The following is a 16894-nucleotide window of genomic DNA, read 5'->3' as shown; positions in this document are numbered from 1 at the left end:
AAGTTACTTTGGCAATCGATTTTTGTTTATTAAATCAAAGTAGATACCTATTACTTCAGTTACCAACCGACGTCATGGATTTCTCCAATATTTTTTTATGATGTAACTTAATTGAACTTGCTAATAATTTATAATTAACTATTTCTTTTATTCAACGAATAATTCACAAGATTTTTAGAATGTACCATTCTAATTATTGAACATAGGTAATTTTGAAAAACACTTTCTGAGAAAATATATTATAACCAATAGAAAAAATCTTTTTTGAAAAAAGTAAGCCACCCCGGCAGGGAATCGAATCCTGCATCAGCTCAAGTCATCATCAGTAGCATCAAGTGTTTTTCAAAATTATGTATGTTCAATATTTGAAGGAGTTGACCAACACACAATAATATCTATTAGTGAATCGTGTTATCGTTTTGTAATACTATGCTGATTTATGATAATTCTTTTGTATATCAATTTGATTAAAATAACAATATTTTTACATAACTTTTTACGTAACGTAATAAAAAGCTGATCTCATTATGTTTTGTACAAAAGTTATAATATGGTTTTATGAAAAGATAACGGATAACAATAGACAATTAAATGACAGCATTATTTATCATTATTTACAATAATTAGCATTTTGAGGATTGTATACAAATCTATTATATAACAAAGTTATTCAACATGTTTATTATAAATACTTACCAACATACATTAGACAAGATTACATTCTTTTTATCTTATGAATGATAACTCATTCTACCTAAAACGTGTGAAATTAATTTAAATATCTATGTTTGTACGAGTAAATAAATAGCAAAATATATTACCGAATATTATTAAAATATGAACAAGGAGGGGTTACTTTTTAAAATATTTTATTCACATCCCGGGGTGCGTCTTGCCAAACTCTACTAAACTAAACCAAAGTAGAGGCAATTTTCGCGCCTACATCGATGTACCTTTTGGCGACCACATTTCAACATTACCCATACAGTCTACAGCTCCAAACCATACTAACCGTAAATCAGTAAGTATATCAAACTAACATTAAATTTAGCGCGAACGTTACCACAGGCTCATACCGCTTCGTAGAATAGATAATATAATGCTAAAGCCACTCATGAGCAACGGATCTATTGAAATAATATTTCTACCCGTTTCGTCGATGTTGATATTAAAGGAAAAGGTAAATATTCAACACCCACGGTGGCCGCGCGGCTTAAGCGTTGGACTATAACGCCGTGGATCCCAGGTTCGAATCCTGGGTCTGGCTAGTACACGTATTATTTTTCAATTTGTCTATGAGTCAGGGTATGGACCTACTAGGTTGAGCAAGTGGCTGACATCTATTTCTCGTAAAAAACAAAATCTGTTTACACAAACCTCTACTCTCTGGAGGCCCATATGATCCTATTAGGATCGGACATGGTCGGAAAAAAAATATTATGTCCGATCAGTATATATTTTTTGATTTGAACGATTACTTATATTTAAATATATGTATAGTTAGACTATTAACTTTCATCATGCCGCCTATTCGACGCTTGCATTCTGAAGGTGCTGTATTACGGTAGCGAATCATGGGATATTACGAAGGCCCATATCAAACTTAATATATTGAACTTCGAGAACAGATGTTTGCAATGGATACTGGGTGTGCAGTGGGTGACTTTAGGAGTAATGAGAAGATGCAGCCTCTCATCAAGTTGAGTGTGAAGAGGCGACGTTGGGTCTGACTCGGCCACATGCTGGAAATGCCAGAAGAGAATCTCAATCTGGGTTGCCTGTTCTCCAAGTTAACCGGAAGTTAGAGTTAGAGTGTATACGGGATGCTGGTATGACCTAGAATAACGCAAGAAGACTGGTGAGTGACAGGGATTCTTGGAGGCGCTTTCCGTTGTCCATATGCTCCAGCTAACGGTCGTAGATGGCCGAAAAAGAATAATAAAAAGAAGAAGAACATGCACTCTCGTATTTTATAAAAGAATGCTCTCAAACTGAATGTTATAAAATATTTGATACAATATCTTTGTCAATGAACTTTAGTCGAACTGCGACCTTACTTTGAAACGTTAACATGGCGTAGGTATGCATCACTCATTGTATTTTCTTTAAGCAGGGTGATATAATGGATAAGTATAAGCAGATAGGTGTAATATTATGCATTAGTTCAAGGCATTCGTCACGATGGAGGCATGCGATCATCGCGTAAATTCACTATCTGAATGTCGTTAGCTCGTTTTCAATAAAGCAAAACTGTATTTGGTACTTACCCATCGATTATCTACGCAAAATTGAAAGTCTAGCAACACTAAAATTTATAACTTTATTTATTATTATTCACACGAATTTTATACGAATGCGTCATTTAGATTAGTGATTCAATACATTTTTCCAATAACATATTCGCGGTATATGCATTTATTCAAATAAACCACCGATAAAGCAACTAATAACAGCCTAGGTAAAGTTCAAATTAAAAAAATATATGTTAACGCCAATGATAGTTTTAAGCTGTAGGGGTCGTCGATGTGAGGGCCAATGGTGTGGTGACGAGGAGAGATGAGAAGTCGTTGTCGTGATTATGAAGGGTGTGAGTTTATTTAAATTGCGTAAGTACATGTGTACAATTGTTACAATAATGTGAATCACAGCACAGAGCGATGTACTTCGGAAACTTACAATCGAATAATTCTCTTTTTATCAATCATGACGTACTGATTATTATTTTATCAACTTCTAATTATGTAATAATTAGGCTATTAACTAACTAAGTGAGGACAGATATACAAAGATTATTGTCGCGGTTATTGATCTACAAAGTTAGCTATAATTTGATACCTACATGGAAATGCCTATTAATTCGATTTGTAATATGTAATATCGCCATAAAGCTAAGGAAAATGTTGTTGCCTTTGCTAACTTCTGGAGAGAGAGAGATCGAAGGCCCAACATGAAGAAGACGACGAAAATATATCCACAAGAAGAGGCAACCAAGCCTGGAATCATTCTACACTGGCACCATGGACGAATCGCAGGTGTATTCGTCCATAAACTAAAAAAAAAAAATATTGAATAAAAATGACAAAAGATAAATTGGAAAGTGTCTGGCGGTGACTAACACAAAAATAACAAAAATGCACACAATTATTCATGTGGTACTATGATATGAGGCTATCTATAAAAAGTAATAGGTTCATAGCCTTGACAAAATATATACCTACGCTCTCTATTTAGTATTTAAAAAAATCTATAGATGGCGTTTTAGGGGTCAAATTGTCGATCTTTTGCGCATGGGTCAGAAAAATACATACATTATAAAATATAAACGGATGGGAATTAATCGCACATCACGTAGTCAAAATTCACAGCAACAAAAAATTTCCAAAGATTCATAAAATATTTTTCATCTAAAGTAAATAATACCAAACAAAAGTTACGTATCACATTCTAAAAATATAAGTAAACTTACTTTTGACAACTAGGTAGTCATATAGAAAAAGGAGGAAATTCACAAAGCGATACAATATTTTACCAATCAAGATAAACATTACTCGTCGCTAATGCCACCATGATCGGCTATGGTCACATCACGTCGTCATCGCGCGAGACGTCATTATATTTCAGATCTGTCAAATAAAGTATGACAGTACTGTAGAAATTGTCGTTTTAATAGCCCCATATCAATAAAATTGAATATAAGAGAATATGGATTGATAATATATTTTGAAAACGTACGAGTACAAAATAACATGTATCGTCTATCTATATAATAAATATAACCTTTCATCAAATTGTTCAATTCTTTTTAAATGGGTTTGTTCATAGTTTTATATAATATACTATTATATCCGAATATAATAATATGTAAAATCCTATTGTGGCAGCAGAGATGGCCCTCATGCAGTGCAGTGCACTATTCGATATGGATGGGATGGCCCTGAGGAAAACGATAGATTATAGAACAAGAAGAAGTTGTGGCAGGAGAGATGGCAACACCGGCGATAAACGGAAAATATAGAGTAGAAAACCATAGCAACCAAAATCAACAACCATAATATTATGCAAGACCGATTACAACGAACAGGAAATGAATTATTACTGTTATTAATAATATATACAATCAAATAGAAACACATTGAGAATTATAACGATTATTCTAAACTATTAATTATACTCATGTTAAAATATTATTTTAATTAATTTAACCGCAAAGCAGAGCAACATATCATATTTTCAGTCGTTTTCTTCTTCATTTTTTAGTGTTGCAATAATTTATTGATAAGAGAGAACTATTTCATTCTCAATACGTTGTGAAACAATCTATTTTATTCTGGGAATATAATATTCCCCTTTATTAAATAACAAAATTGTAAAACTAATTATTTTCATTATATTAACTTCGATCAATTGAACTTTATATACTTAATATATATTCACGATTAAACCTTCCACATTACCATGTCATATTTGAATTTAAACAGGTTGTAACTCACTAATCCAATTTAATTAAATAATTAGCTTATAATATGAACGCGAAAAAAGATGTGTAAATTTTAAAAAGCTTTAAATGAAATGCTTAATTGTAGTTATTATTACATATTTAACAAAATATAATATGCATCTAAAATGTAATAATCGCTGTCTCTTGTAAAAGTCTCGTAATCAATAAATGCACAAGGGCCAAGGACGCGTAATTAGGGATTGCAATACCGAATGAAAATGTCAAAACCGGTTTTTCGGTATTTCTTATTAAATGCCAGTATTAATACCGATATTTCTTAAACATTAAAAACAGAAGTAGGTGCTTATCAATAAATAAAGCTATTAAAATCTTTTTAAAATATCATTTTATAGCAAAAACCTACATACCTAAATTTATTATGATGACATTAAAAAATATATTGTATTGATCAGAATTGTAGAACTAGTAATTTTTTACAAATAATTTGAATATATTGATAATTTTAACCAAAGCTCTCAAAAGCAAATAAGTCCGGCTGCAGGAAAAGCTTCTTAAATTCAACGCTTGGACAGTCATCAATAATTAAAGAATAGTTGAACATTTTTGTCACTGATGTTTTCTTTTTCGAAATACTATTATGATAATTCATCGCGACAATTACTTATAAATATTATATTTGGTGAAATTTGTTTTATTATTTTTTCATCTCTGTTGGATTCAATCAATATATTTGCATTTTAGCTGCAGATAACTTACAATTCATTTTCAAAAACGTAAACGAGCATGCTTTCTTAATTCTAAAATTTCGGTATTTTGGATTTTTAAAACCGGTATTTTGGTATTGATAAATACTGTAATACCGGTTTTGAAATACCGGTATTGCAATCCCTACGCGTAATTAATTTGTAGGTCAATATTATGTCACCCTGTTTAAAGAAACTACATTGAATGATGTAATGTTTAGTCTTCAACACTACAATCAACTTGGATAGTATTTATAAATTGATATTGATTCAGTTAATAATCACAGCTGACCTCTCGAAAAAAAAGATACTTACTAAATAAGATGATTGTGATTGCTATATAAAGAAACGCTACAGCAAACAAATAATTCAATATTTTGTGATTTAGTTTCGACTGGGGTACTTAGTTGGTAGCGCTTTTTTCGTGATAGCAGTATCATAATTCTACTGTGAAAATGCTGTTTTTAAGCACTTTTGTGATATTTGTCGGAGTGGCTTCGGCCCAGGCTACGCATCCAGGGCAATGCGATGAAAATGTGAAACCCATGGAAAATTTCGACTTGGATAAAGTAAGTCGAATTGAATTGTTTATTTAAAACGATGGGGTACTGTTGGGCGTAGACCGTAGAGGTTATTTATAAAAATTTTAATACAAACATAATTTGGAACAACTTGAGAAACATAACTAATTAAAATAATTTTAGAAAAAAGTTTGTAGGTACTTACATAATGCAATTTGAAACTAAAACCATCGCATTTCGGACGGTGATTTTTATCGCTGCAAATTGTGTTATTTAGAATTTTGTTCATATTGGTAAACTTCTTGTGTAATTATAAATAAATTCGTAGACGGCATCCAGATATCTACAAATTTTAATAGTAGTAGCTCAATTAATTGCAAGTTTCTTTTAGGGGATGAAAAAATCTATTGGCTAATGACAATACATTGGTTAGGTTATATTGTTGAAATAATTGATTTGATTTTGACGTCAAGTTGAAACGGAATGCGACCTGTTACTAAATACAATAGTAATTGTTAAGATATTTTGTGAAGTTAAACTATTACTTTTCTTGCCGCCTATTCGACGCTTGCATTAGGGTAGCAAATCATGGGATTTTACGAAGGCTCAGAGAAAACGTATAGTGAGCTTCGGAACAAATGTTTTCGATGGATGCTGGGTGCGGGGTGGTATGTATGACTTTAGGGGTAGCGAGGAGATAAGAGAACGAACCAAGCAACCTCGCTTAAAACCTTTTAAAATTCACATTTGTCTGTATTTTTTCTGCATTCATATTATTATACTAATAATTTAATTAAAATGCATTAGTAAGTTCCTTGCTGGTTTAATTGAAGAAGTAAGACATGAGAATGTAGATGGTTAAGGATCGATACGTATCAATTATTCGACGTAAACATGAAGATAATTAGAGTGTTTTACAAGTTTTTAATTTAATAAAAGGGAATGAATGCATATTAAAATAGTCTGTTTTTACAATTAATGATTGACAACTGTCAAATGGCAGAATTTCATTACAGAAAATAATATAATATAGTTCTCACTTGTCAATAGATGCTTACATACTGCAGTCTGCAATTTAGAAGAAATCTTTATTTAGCTACGTATTTTTTTCGACTTATACGTCGTATAAATGAGAACTCTGCCATTCTGGGCAGTGTTGACCTGTGTGTCCCTGATAACTATCTTAGAAATTGAGACCATCAGTTGTTTATTCTCCCAAGGTGCAGAACCAACCTGCCACTGGTAATGCCAATTGGGGGGGGGGGGGGGGGCGATAACTATGTTAAACAAAATTGCTTCGGGTGTTGATATATTCCACCTACGTGAGAATGAGTTTAGGTAGACGTTGTGTTATAAATTCTTAAAATAGGATGTGCTTAACTCAACCGGTGTACTTCCTTGTACCTATCTAATTTATCTACTGATCTATCTCTTTTTTATGTAATACTGTTATATTTATATATCTTTGTTTCTAAATGTCATGTTGTGAACGTCTTAAACTTATAATTTTTAATGTCCACAATATGTTAAAAAAAAAAATTGAAATTGAAATAAATTATTTTAACACCCAAAAGTGAATAGGTGTTATCAATGAAAAACACATTTTCAGGGGAAGAATATTTGCGGTTAAATTAATTATAAACATTATTTTAACATGAGTATACTCAATATAATAATATTTCATATATTATAATATATATTAAGATATTTAATATATAGATAGATCAGATATTAATGGTATTTTGTATGTCTTCAAAAATGTTACATCGACATTTTTAAGGTTAAATAGACAAAAAGCAATGCTTTTTCTAATATCACAAACTCTTCTAGTGATTCTTTGGATACATTGTTGGAAAATATTTTTAGAAATAAAACACTATAATGGGCCTCATTATTTATGAATTCATATCTAACGTTTTCATATAAATAGTGTCAAATGTTAAAATAAGATAACACACTTAATAATATGTAGCCATATTCTCTTATATTCAATTTTATTGATATGGGGATATCAAAACGACAATTTCTACAGTAATGTTATGTAATGTACATACAGTTTTACAAATTTGAAATATCATGACGTCTCGCACTCATTTATTATCGCGATTATTTTGCTTTGAATAAATATTGTTTTTTGAATTTTATCCTTTTTTATGTGATTAGTTATAATAAAAGCTAAGTTCATTTATGTTTTTAAAAAATGTGATACAGTATTTTTGTTTAGTGTTATTTAGTTAACAAGCATAACTATTAATTCCCACCCTTATTAAATCACGAGGATAAGAGGATATATCGACTAAAAAACAAATTAGATAGTAGAATTTGGAATAACAAAATGGATTGAAATGATGAATGGATGAAAATGGAGCAATTTGGGGTTTGCAAAGGATATTATAATATAATGTCGGAAAAATAAGTAAACTTTGATATATTTTGTGTTATTATGATGACTTAGTTTTCACTATCGATTCAAATAAATAATATGAAATTTCATGATCACATAGTAAAGTTGTCAATAAAATAGTATAATTTAAAAAACTTTATTGTTAAATTGAGAATACAGCTTAGGTTTATTTCTTCATAGGTAGTTATAGTAATATTTCAAATTATTCATAATACTGACTGGTGACGCTTTTCGCAGTGGACTGTATAATTTGAAGGATGATGTGGAGTCCGTATCTAGGGGTGGGGGTGATTTAACAGAATGCCAGACACTGACCTCTATGATGATTTATGATGGCTCCTTGGTCTGATTGCACTGTCACTCGCGCGGTATTGTTTGTTTTGGGTCACCCAGTGCGCAGTTAGTACACAGTTTTATGAATGATATGGGAGGGTGGATGAATGATGATGAGTCACTCAAGCCGGAAAAGACTTAGTGTAACGAAGGTCTAACAGAATATTTTGAATCACTCGATAGTTAACGCAGCGCGGCAACATGTACTCGATCGTATCCTTGAACTGACTGGAGCCGGTATCACGGCTTGCCAGGTATTCAGAAGTATCCAACGGTCACACTATTATCAAGCTGACGGACTACTTCTGAATCAGTCTGTATTTTTTCAATTGAATTACTAGCGACGGAAAGCTATCAGAAGCCCGCTCACGTCCGCTATGTCGATGTAACTGAATGTTATTTCCATTACAGTGACTGCCGGTCACTTGGTCTTGTGACAATAACACTGGTATTAGAGAGAGGTGGGAAGTAAGGATGGAATGCGAATATAAATGGCCCAACCATTGACATAGCAAATGTTACATACGGTAAACCTTTCTACTAGAAACGGCAATCAGTCTTAGAGAGTATTGTATGACGTCAAGGTCCATTATTTCCCATTTAGTTAATTAAATGATAAAACAATAATTAAAGATTTTTATTTCGATTAGTTAAGTTCGGCTTGATCATGTTTTCTTGGGGCATTATAACTTTTTATAAGTTTATGTAATTATACCGCTGCGTACATTTAAATTATCTATAGTAATTTGACGTCCGTGTGGTCGTGTCGTGGGTTCCGAGGTCGTGAATTTGGACCCAGAATATTCAATTCAATAAAATTTATTTATTTGGATAAAGTGAACATTACAAATTACAAATTCAATACGTTCACAACGTGATATGAAACACAAATATATATATATATATATAACCAATATTAGTAAAAAAGTAATACAAAAATAATGAAGTAAGTACATAGAAGTATGCAAAATGAGCTAAGTAGACCCTATTTTAAGAATGTATAAAACAACGTCCGCCTAAACTCATCTCACGTAAGTGGAATATATCAATATCCGAAATAATTTTATTGAACATAGTTATTGCGTGCCAAATTGTAATCACCAATGGCAGGTTAGTTCTGCTTCTTGTGAGAACAATAGGTTGAGCAAGTAGCTAACATCTATTTCGCATAAAAACAAACATTCAATTAGGTTCCAACACGGCGATGTAGTATCTGTAAAGTTATTTAAATTCAGTCTTCATTATTATAACTTTTTCAGGACGACCAGTTTAGTTAGTTTTGGTGACAAGGTTCCATGAATAAACAGAACATGAAGAAACAGAACGGTGATAAACCAGAACAGCGATAAATATAACTATAATCTTTCAGGAAAAATATAACATTTAATATTGAAATTATCGTATCTCTATTATGTTGTATAGATTTTTAATAACACAGGTTTTCAATACGTCGTAAAAAACATTATATAATTTCTGCAATCCTAATCGCTGGAAAGCCTTAATTAAATGGGACTCAACTCAGTGTTGCTGGAAAGCTAGGTATATCTCGTCTTAATCAATCGAATATGTTCAAAATTAGGGCTCGAAATGGACCGGAGCCCCGTTCCTGTTCGTGAAATTGGTAAAATTATCACTCCGTCTCGTGGAAAAAATAATTTGCCCGTCTGAGCTAGATAGGCCATATAATAGAAAATCTATCACCCTTATTTTTTATGAAATATACATAAAATTTGGTAACTATGTAAATATCTTCAGAAAACTGTCGAGCGCTCAGGTTCGTAAACTTTTACTTTTGACCGCTGTTCAAAATGCTTAGATGACTAGGTACAACGAAATAATGAGTTTAATAATTCTGTGGAGTTGTGCATGATTATCAAAATCAAGCAGATAAATTAAGGTTTTTACTCCAAATGGGCAACATGCAGTGATTGCATATATTATTAAGTATTTATTAATAAATTGATATGACAAAAATTAATGTTTTATTTTTCCACTGGCTGTTCTGTTTTGTCACAGTTCTGTGTTTTCGTATTCTGTTTTGTCACCATTCTGTTTCTTCTGTTTACATTACCTATGACAAAATATACTCTCACTCGAAATTGATCATAGCGAAGCTGTCTCCAAAGCGGCATGGGAACCTTACAAGATTTCATTTAAAATTTCAGTTCAGTGGCGTATGGCACGAAATTGCCTGGATGGACAAAAATCCTTCACTCGTTGGAGACTGCGTTGTGGCAACATATACCAAGAAAGATGACGCCATCAAGTTTTCAACCAAAATGGTCGTTGCTGGAAAATCGAAGACCGTCGAGGGAAAAGCTTCTATAGACGATGATGGTATCGGTAGTGGAAAAATGACAGCCAGGCCGGTTGGCACAGGTATGTGATATTTGGATGTTAGGCTGTACTTAAATATGACATAATTTGTCAATCCGTTTATATTTTGTGGTACCTAAAGAAAAATTACTGTCTGAAATTGTACATAAACTTTTTTTTTCGGATGGATACATGTTCAAACACGCGCGTTAACATGATCTTACTCCCTACTTCAGTTTTAGTTTGTCAATTTATGGCTATGGCCGTATGTTGTAGCTTAACCACTGGGGAATGACAAAAGAAATGGCGTATTTCAAAAAAACACTACCTTATTCTCAGGTCAATAATTATTATAAAGCAATCATTATTCGTAGGATGTTTATCACACTTGAATGGTCGAAGACATAGCTTATAATTGGTATCTTTAGAATTATCTTCAAATGTGTTAGTCTTGCCCATTTTTTGAATAATATAATGCTTAATTCTTGTCAAATTTGGGATCACAGAGATTATCAATATAATTTTTTTTCGTAAATATTTCACTATAATAATGTCAACATAAATTATACTAATTGTTTTATAAATGCGTTTAAAAATTAATAAATGTAAAAAATCTTAACACCACTGCACATTCATGTACTGAAATATGACTATATTCTAAAACATTAGAGCGAGAGGTATAAAAGAATACCATTTTATGTAATAAAAATACTTTATGCAGTCATCAAATGTTTAAAATAAATATAAAGGATAATAACGTTTCAAAATTATGTAAATAGATTATCTACAACGTTTAAGAAATGTCCAGAATCATGCTTTGAAAATAGCATAAAAGCTGCATTTTGACGTACGCTGAGCATGTCCCCCCTTAACAGCTCACCCCACCCTTCGCCACTGATTAATATACTACCCAGTGGCAGGGTTAAGATAGCAGAGGTGCACTGAATAATTTTACGTACCTACGATAAAAATAAAATAAATCATAAATTCCAGTTAAATACTATTTAACATAAATAAATAGAAAATAAATAGGCTACACAAATAACGATACTTCGTTACTTTCCTTGTGATGCTGGTACCGTTATTTTTCTTTTGAGATAACGGCCCTACCTACGCCTAACCTAACCTAGTTAAGTTGGTATCTTTTACCTGGAATCTCACTGTCTAACTAAAAATAATTATTGTTGAAGATAAATGTGATGACACGTCATAATAATAATAATACGACAAAATATGCAACGTTTAATTATTTTTTTACTATTTAAAAAATATCTATTTGGACTGTTTCGAGGTCTCTTTTTAAATCATCTCTAAAATCGTAGTCCATGAAAATCGCTGATATTATGAGTTAAGCATATTAGTATTATAGTTAATATCCTTGGTTATATATTTTTTCAGATTTACACATCATATATTGGATTCTCAGTACAGATTATACCAACTATTATCTTGCTTATGGCTGTGTCAACGAGGGCGAAGATAAAAAAACAAGTAAGTCCATACGCCATTAACCGTTATAATTTATTGGGGGGTGTAGTTGTTTTTTTTTGTCAACTACCCCCGTTAATATTATATTATTATATTCAGACAGCTTGCATTTAGATGTGTCGATGTTATATTAAGTGGGTTTTTACAAAAGGAAACGCGTGTGATAATTTCTATCGTTTTGGATTTTGTATAAAGCACATAAATTACACTTCTGGTGATATTAGATGGCAGGATACACAGAAGTATATTAATTTATGATGTACACGTACAGGTTTATAATGAAGCTTTTAACTTGATGTTTTAGGAAAGGACGAGTGTCTTGTTATGACGGGTGCCGGACGAAATCCCGAAGGCCGAAATCCCGAATGCTGAAAACCCGAATGGCCAAAATCCTGAAAGCCGAAATCCCGAAAGCCGAAATCTCGAAAGCCGAAATCACGAATACCGAAATCCCGAACGCTGAAATCCCGAATGGCCGAAATCCCGAATGGCCGAATCCCGAAGGCCTAAATCCCGAAAAATAAAAAAAATGCAAACATCAATAATTGCGCAATCTCGAATTGCGTAATTATACAAGAGAGACAAAACCCATTTTTGTGGAGTTATTATAAAAATACAGACACCAACAATTGCGCAATCTTGATTTGCGCAATTTTTGAAATTGCGAATTGATGCAAAATACATTTGTTCTACAAAATAATTGTCTCTCCTACAAAAAATTTTCTGCAAAAAATGGGGATTTTGTCTCTTGCAAAAATTGCGCAATTCAAGATTGTGCAATTATTGATGTTTGTGTTTTTTTATTTTTCGGGATTTCGGCCTTCTGGATTCCGGCCATTCGGGATTTCAGCGTACGGGATTTCGGTATTCGGGATTTCGGGTTTCGGGATTTTGGCTTTCGGGATTTAGGCTTTCGGGATTTCGGCCATTCGGGATTTCAGCATTCGGGATTTTGGCCTTCGGGATTCCGGCCTTCGGGATTTCAACCCAAACCCCGTTATGACTATATTATATTCAAGCTCCCTTGACAACTGACGTTTCCGTCTTGTTATTGTCTATGCTTTAGAGTTGGGTAAAACCTCTACAATTAGTCTCAGCTCTCTTGACAACTTACGTCTTTAACATGTCCGTCAACATTTTGTCTACGCTCATTTTTAGAGCATATACATGTCAGTTGTAGAGCCGGGTAAAAACTCTACAAGTTATCTACAGATTATCAATTTAAACATTAAACTCTATCAGACGTACACAATTTGTAAACAACCCAGATATAATATAGGTACATAGAATACTAACAAAAGTCGATTGACAAAAAAATAACGTGATGTGTTGAGCGCTTCAATATGTAAATACTACATTTTAATTTCATCGTAATTAGATGGGATGCACAAGGCTTAGTAATTATCAGTAAATAACAATAGCGTGATTCCAGTGGATGTGGGTTTGGATACCGCCGAGAGTCGCATTTTTTTCAAAGTTTTTTTTTTAAATGGTATTTATTTATCTGAGGTGTTTTAAAAAAAATACATTCTAAAAACCGGTGAATTATTAATAAAATAAAAAAATAGTACGTTAGATCCTATGTTTTATGATCAGCGACTACACCAATTTACCGCAAGAATATGCAAAGCCCAGCTTGACACGGGGTCTTAAATCTTAATCTGACGTTAATTGTTTTCTATGAATTAAATCCACACCTAATGGTAGGTACATCGTTCACAAAGATAAATTAGAAATAAATTGTGTTCAGTGGCATAGCATACCTTATCGAAAGAAGATGCAACCTGAACCGGGCCCTATTCGATATCCCTTAATTGAGTCAGTCAAAAGTTAAACTACTACTCTCCACTACTTACACATTGAGATATCCACGTAAAATAATGACAAAGTTTTATAAATATTTTTAATAATTACTCTGAGCGTTGTTTAACGCTTTCGCTGCTGAATAGATAATGAGATTTTAATTGCCCCCTTTAAAATGCACGTTAATTACATCGATCGGCTGCCTGGTCATTACGCGCCGTGTGCGTCTTCCGCGTCCAAAGTATTAAATTATAATTATAAGGGTATAATTTGAATATTTCATTTAGTGCCTGTTGTGCATTTAAAAAATAGAGAGACGCCTTTGTGTTTCTTACCTTACTCAATTATTAATTTCTTAAATATAAATTATTAAATATATACCTACAACCAATATTTTCTGAGTGCGCAGGTATTTTCTCTCTGTAATTCAAAATATTCTCATTATTGTTCACAAAAATTAAAAAAAAACTTTAAAATCAAAATTTTTCTCTTGATCTCTGAACAAAATGATGAAGCAGTTTGAAAATTCAGGGTTCAGGTGCCTTTGTATGCATGATTTTCTACTTTTGAATAATATTTATATAATATACTCATATTAGTATACAACGTTGGTGTAATTACGATAAAAAATATTTATTAGTTTTTTCTTTATATTTTCATCCAAAAACACTTTTTTATAAAAATGCTGTATTCAACATTTTTTTATGTTGAAATTATTTTACCACGTTTTTATTAGCTCGTATTCTTGTTTGTCTGGTACAGATTTTTTCCTGTGTGTCCAGTACAAATTTTTTCCTGTTTGTCCAAGATTTATATTGGACGATTGAAGATTTTTAACTAACTTCCCGACCAGCTAGACATTTGACGACGACAATGCATTCTTTTAATACTTTTAGCCATTTTTAAGCAGAATTGAATTCATTTTCAGTTAATTCTGTTTTGTATGGAAAGTTATTATTGTCGGTTGCTAAGGGGGTCCTAGCAACTAAATTATTAATATATAAGTGCGTTACTATGGAAATCAATATGAAATGTCAAAATGACATTTCAGTATTCTATAATATTTATTCAGTATTTCTATCAAGTACAAAAAAAAAGTATTTATTAATACATAGAATTTTCGAGCGTATATGATTCAACAGAAAATTTAAAAACGTGGTATATAACAAGTTTTTTTTCTTGTAATTATTTATCAATCATATTGCCATAAAAAAATCAATTAATCTACCTTATTCTTCTTCTTATTGTGCCATCCCCTAGCGAAGGTCGGCCACCATCAAGGCGATCTTAGCTTCTACCTTATAGAATACAGTAATATTTTTTCCCCGATAAATTTGAATTTGAATATATACAAATAAGTGCAAAAATCCGGATCATACATAATCTAGGTACAATATTAATCATCTCTGGGTCGCTTCGTTTAATTAGAAATTATATCCAACAACCAAAACTTACAATGACATCTATCTGAATGTTTTCTTATCTGACATAGAAATGAATGGTGTTAATTTGTTACGAGTACATTCCATCGATTTCAAATTTACCGCCATTCAGCTACAACTTACGTATTGGTATTAATATAATATTTTTTTTTAATTTTCAGTTTCCACCTGGGTCTACAGCAGAACAACCGTTCTCAGTCCTGAATCCGTTGTATTAATCAATGAAAAAATAAACGGAATCGACGAAATAGGCTGGGACAAATATACGTACACCAATAACACAGAAGCAGCCTGCAATCAAAATTGATCAGAATATTGAATCTGGACACACACACTCACCCACACACACACGCACGCGCACGCGCACACACACACACACACACACACACACACACACACACACACACACACACACACACACACACACACACACACACACACACACACACACACATTTGATACGTTTGTCCTGTAGGTACAATCGATGAGAGAAAAATATTGTTAGTTGAATACAGAGCAGTAGTGAAGGGTGAAGGTAGGCTGTGGAGATCCTACAAAAATAGTACACATTATACTTTGTCAGTTATACTTATTTGTTTTAATTGAACTAATAATACAAATTGCAGATGTAGTTGGCTATTTTTTATAAATTCAAATATAATATATTGTTCTACTACATACAAGGGCATGGTTTATATTATAAACCATGCTCTTGTATGTTAGATGTTCCATGACTCAAATTGTCTAACGTTTAGGTATAATATGAAATCCTATCTATTTGTATTAAGTCGAGCTTCAATGTTGTGACCATATCGAAATTAGATTTGAAATAGATCAAAAGGATTTATAGTTATACACATTTTTTTCAAAACGATGTTTTTTAATATGAATATAAAAAAACAGTAAAATTATGAATTAGTCAAAAATCTTTTTTATAAATATAAGACATATTAGAGGAAAGTTAATAAACTAAATTTTAATAATAAAATGTGATTCTTATAACGTTTTATTATCTTTGAAGTATTTATTAATTTTATTATTTAAACACTTTAAAACATATATTATCAAAAAAATGTCACAAATTGAAAGTTTTCTATTTTTTCGCTATGTACAAATATATTTTTTCAAAACTCCCCCTGTACCTACATTAGTTTTTTTTTTCCAATTACACCCTCGATGGTCATGTTGATCTCTCTCAAGAAGAAGGTGATCGATCCTCGTACTTGGATGTGCAGGTCGAGGGCCAGTACCCTTGTACCGTTCCCGCAATGAGAAGTATACCTACTTCATTCCAACTCATAATTCGTTGATATTCGATAGGAAGAGGGTAGCAAAATCATAGGCCGAAGGAGATTCTTGGACAATGTGACCAAGTGAAACAATGT

General features: G+C 32.2%; 1 protein-coding gene across 1 annotated transcript; it reads left to right on the top strand.

Annotated features, from left to right (window-relative positions):
* Window positions 1-5558: 5558 nt before the first annotated feature.
* Window positions 5559-16650, top strand: LOC147071226 (bilin-binding protein-like). The gene is made up of 4 exons (XM_085948202.1): window positions 5559-5771; window positions 10626-10839; window positions 12175-12267; window positions 15671-16650. The coding sequence occupies exons 1-4, from the start codon at window positions 5658-5660 to the stop codon at window positions 15814-15816; spliced, it is 567 nt and encodes a 188-aa protein (XP_085804328.1). The 5' UTR covers window positions 5559-5657; the 3' UTR covers window positions 15817-16650.
* Window positions 16651-16894: the final 244 nt, after the last annotated feature.

Source organism: Rhyacophila brunnea, unplaced genomic scaffold (genome assembly GCF_057557595.1).
Source record: "Rhyacophila brunnea isolate RB1 unplaced genomic scaffold, BYU_Rbru_1.0 scaffold_20, whole genome shotgun sequence".
Taxonomy (NCBI): domain Eukaryota; kingdom Metazoa; phylum Arthropoda; class Insecta; order Trichoptera; family Rhyacophilidae; genus Rhyacophila; species Rhyacophila brunnea.
The sequence above is the reverse complement of the archived record's forward strand: the minus strand, read 5'-3'. Positions and strand labels throughout refer to the sequence as shown.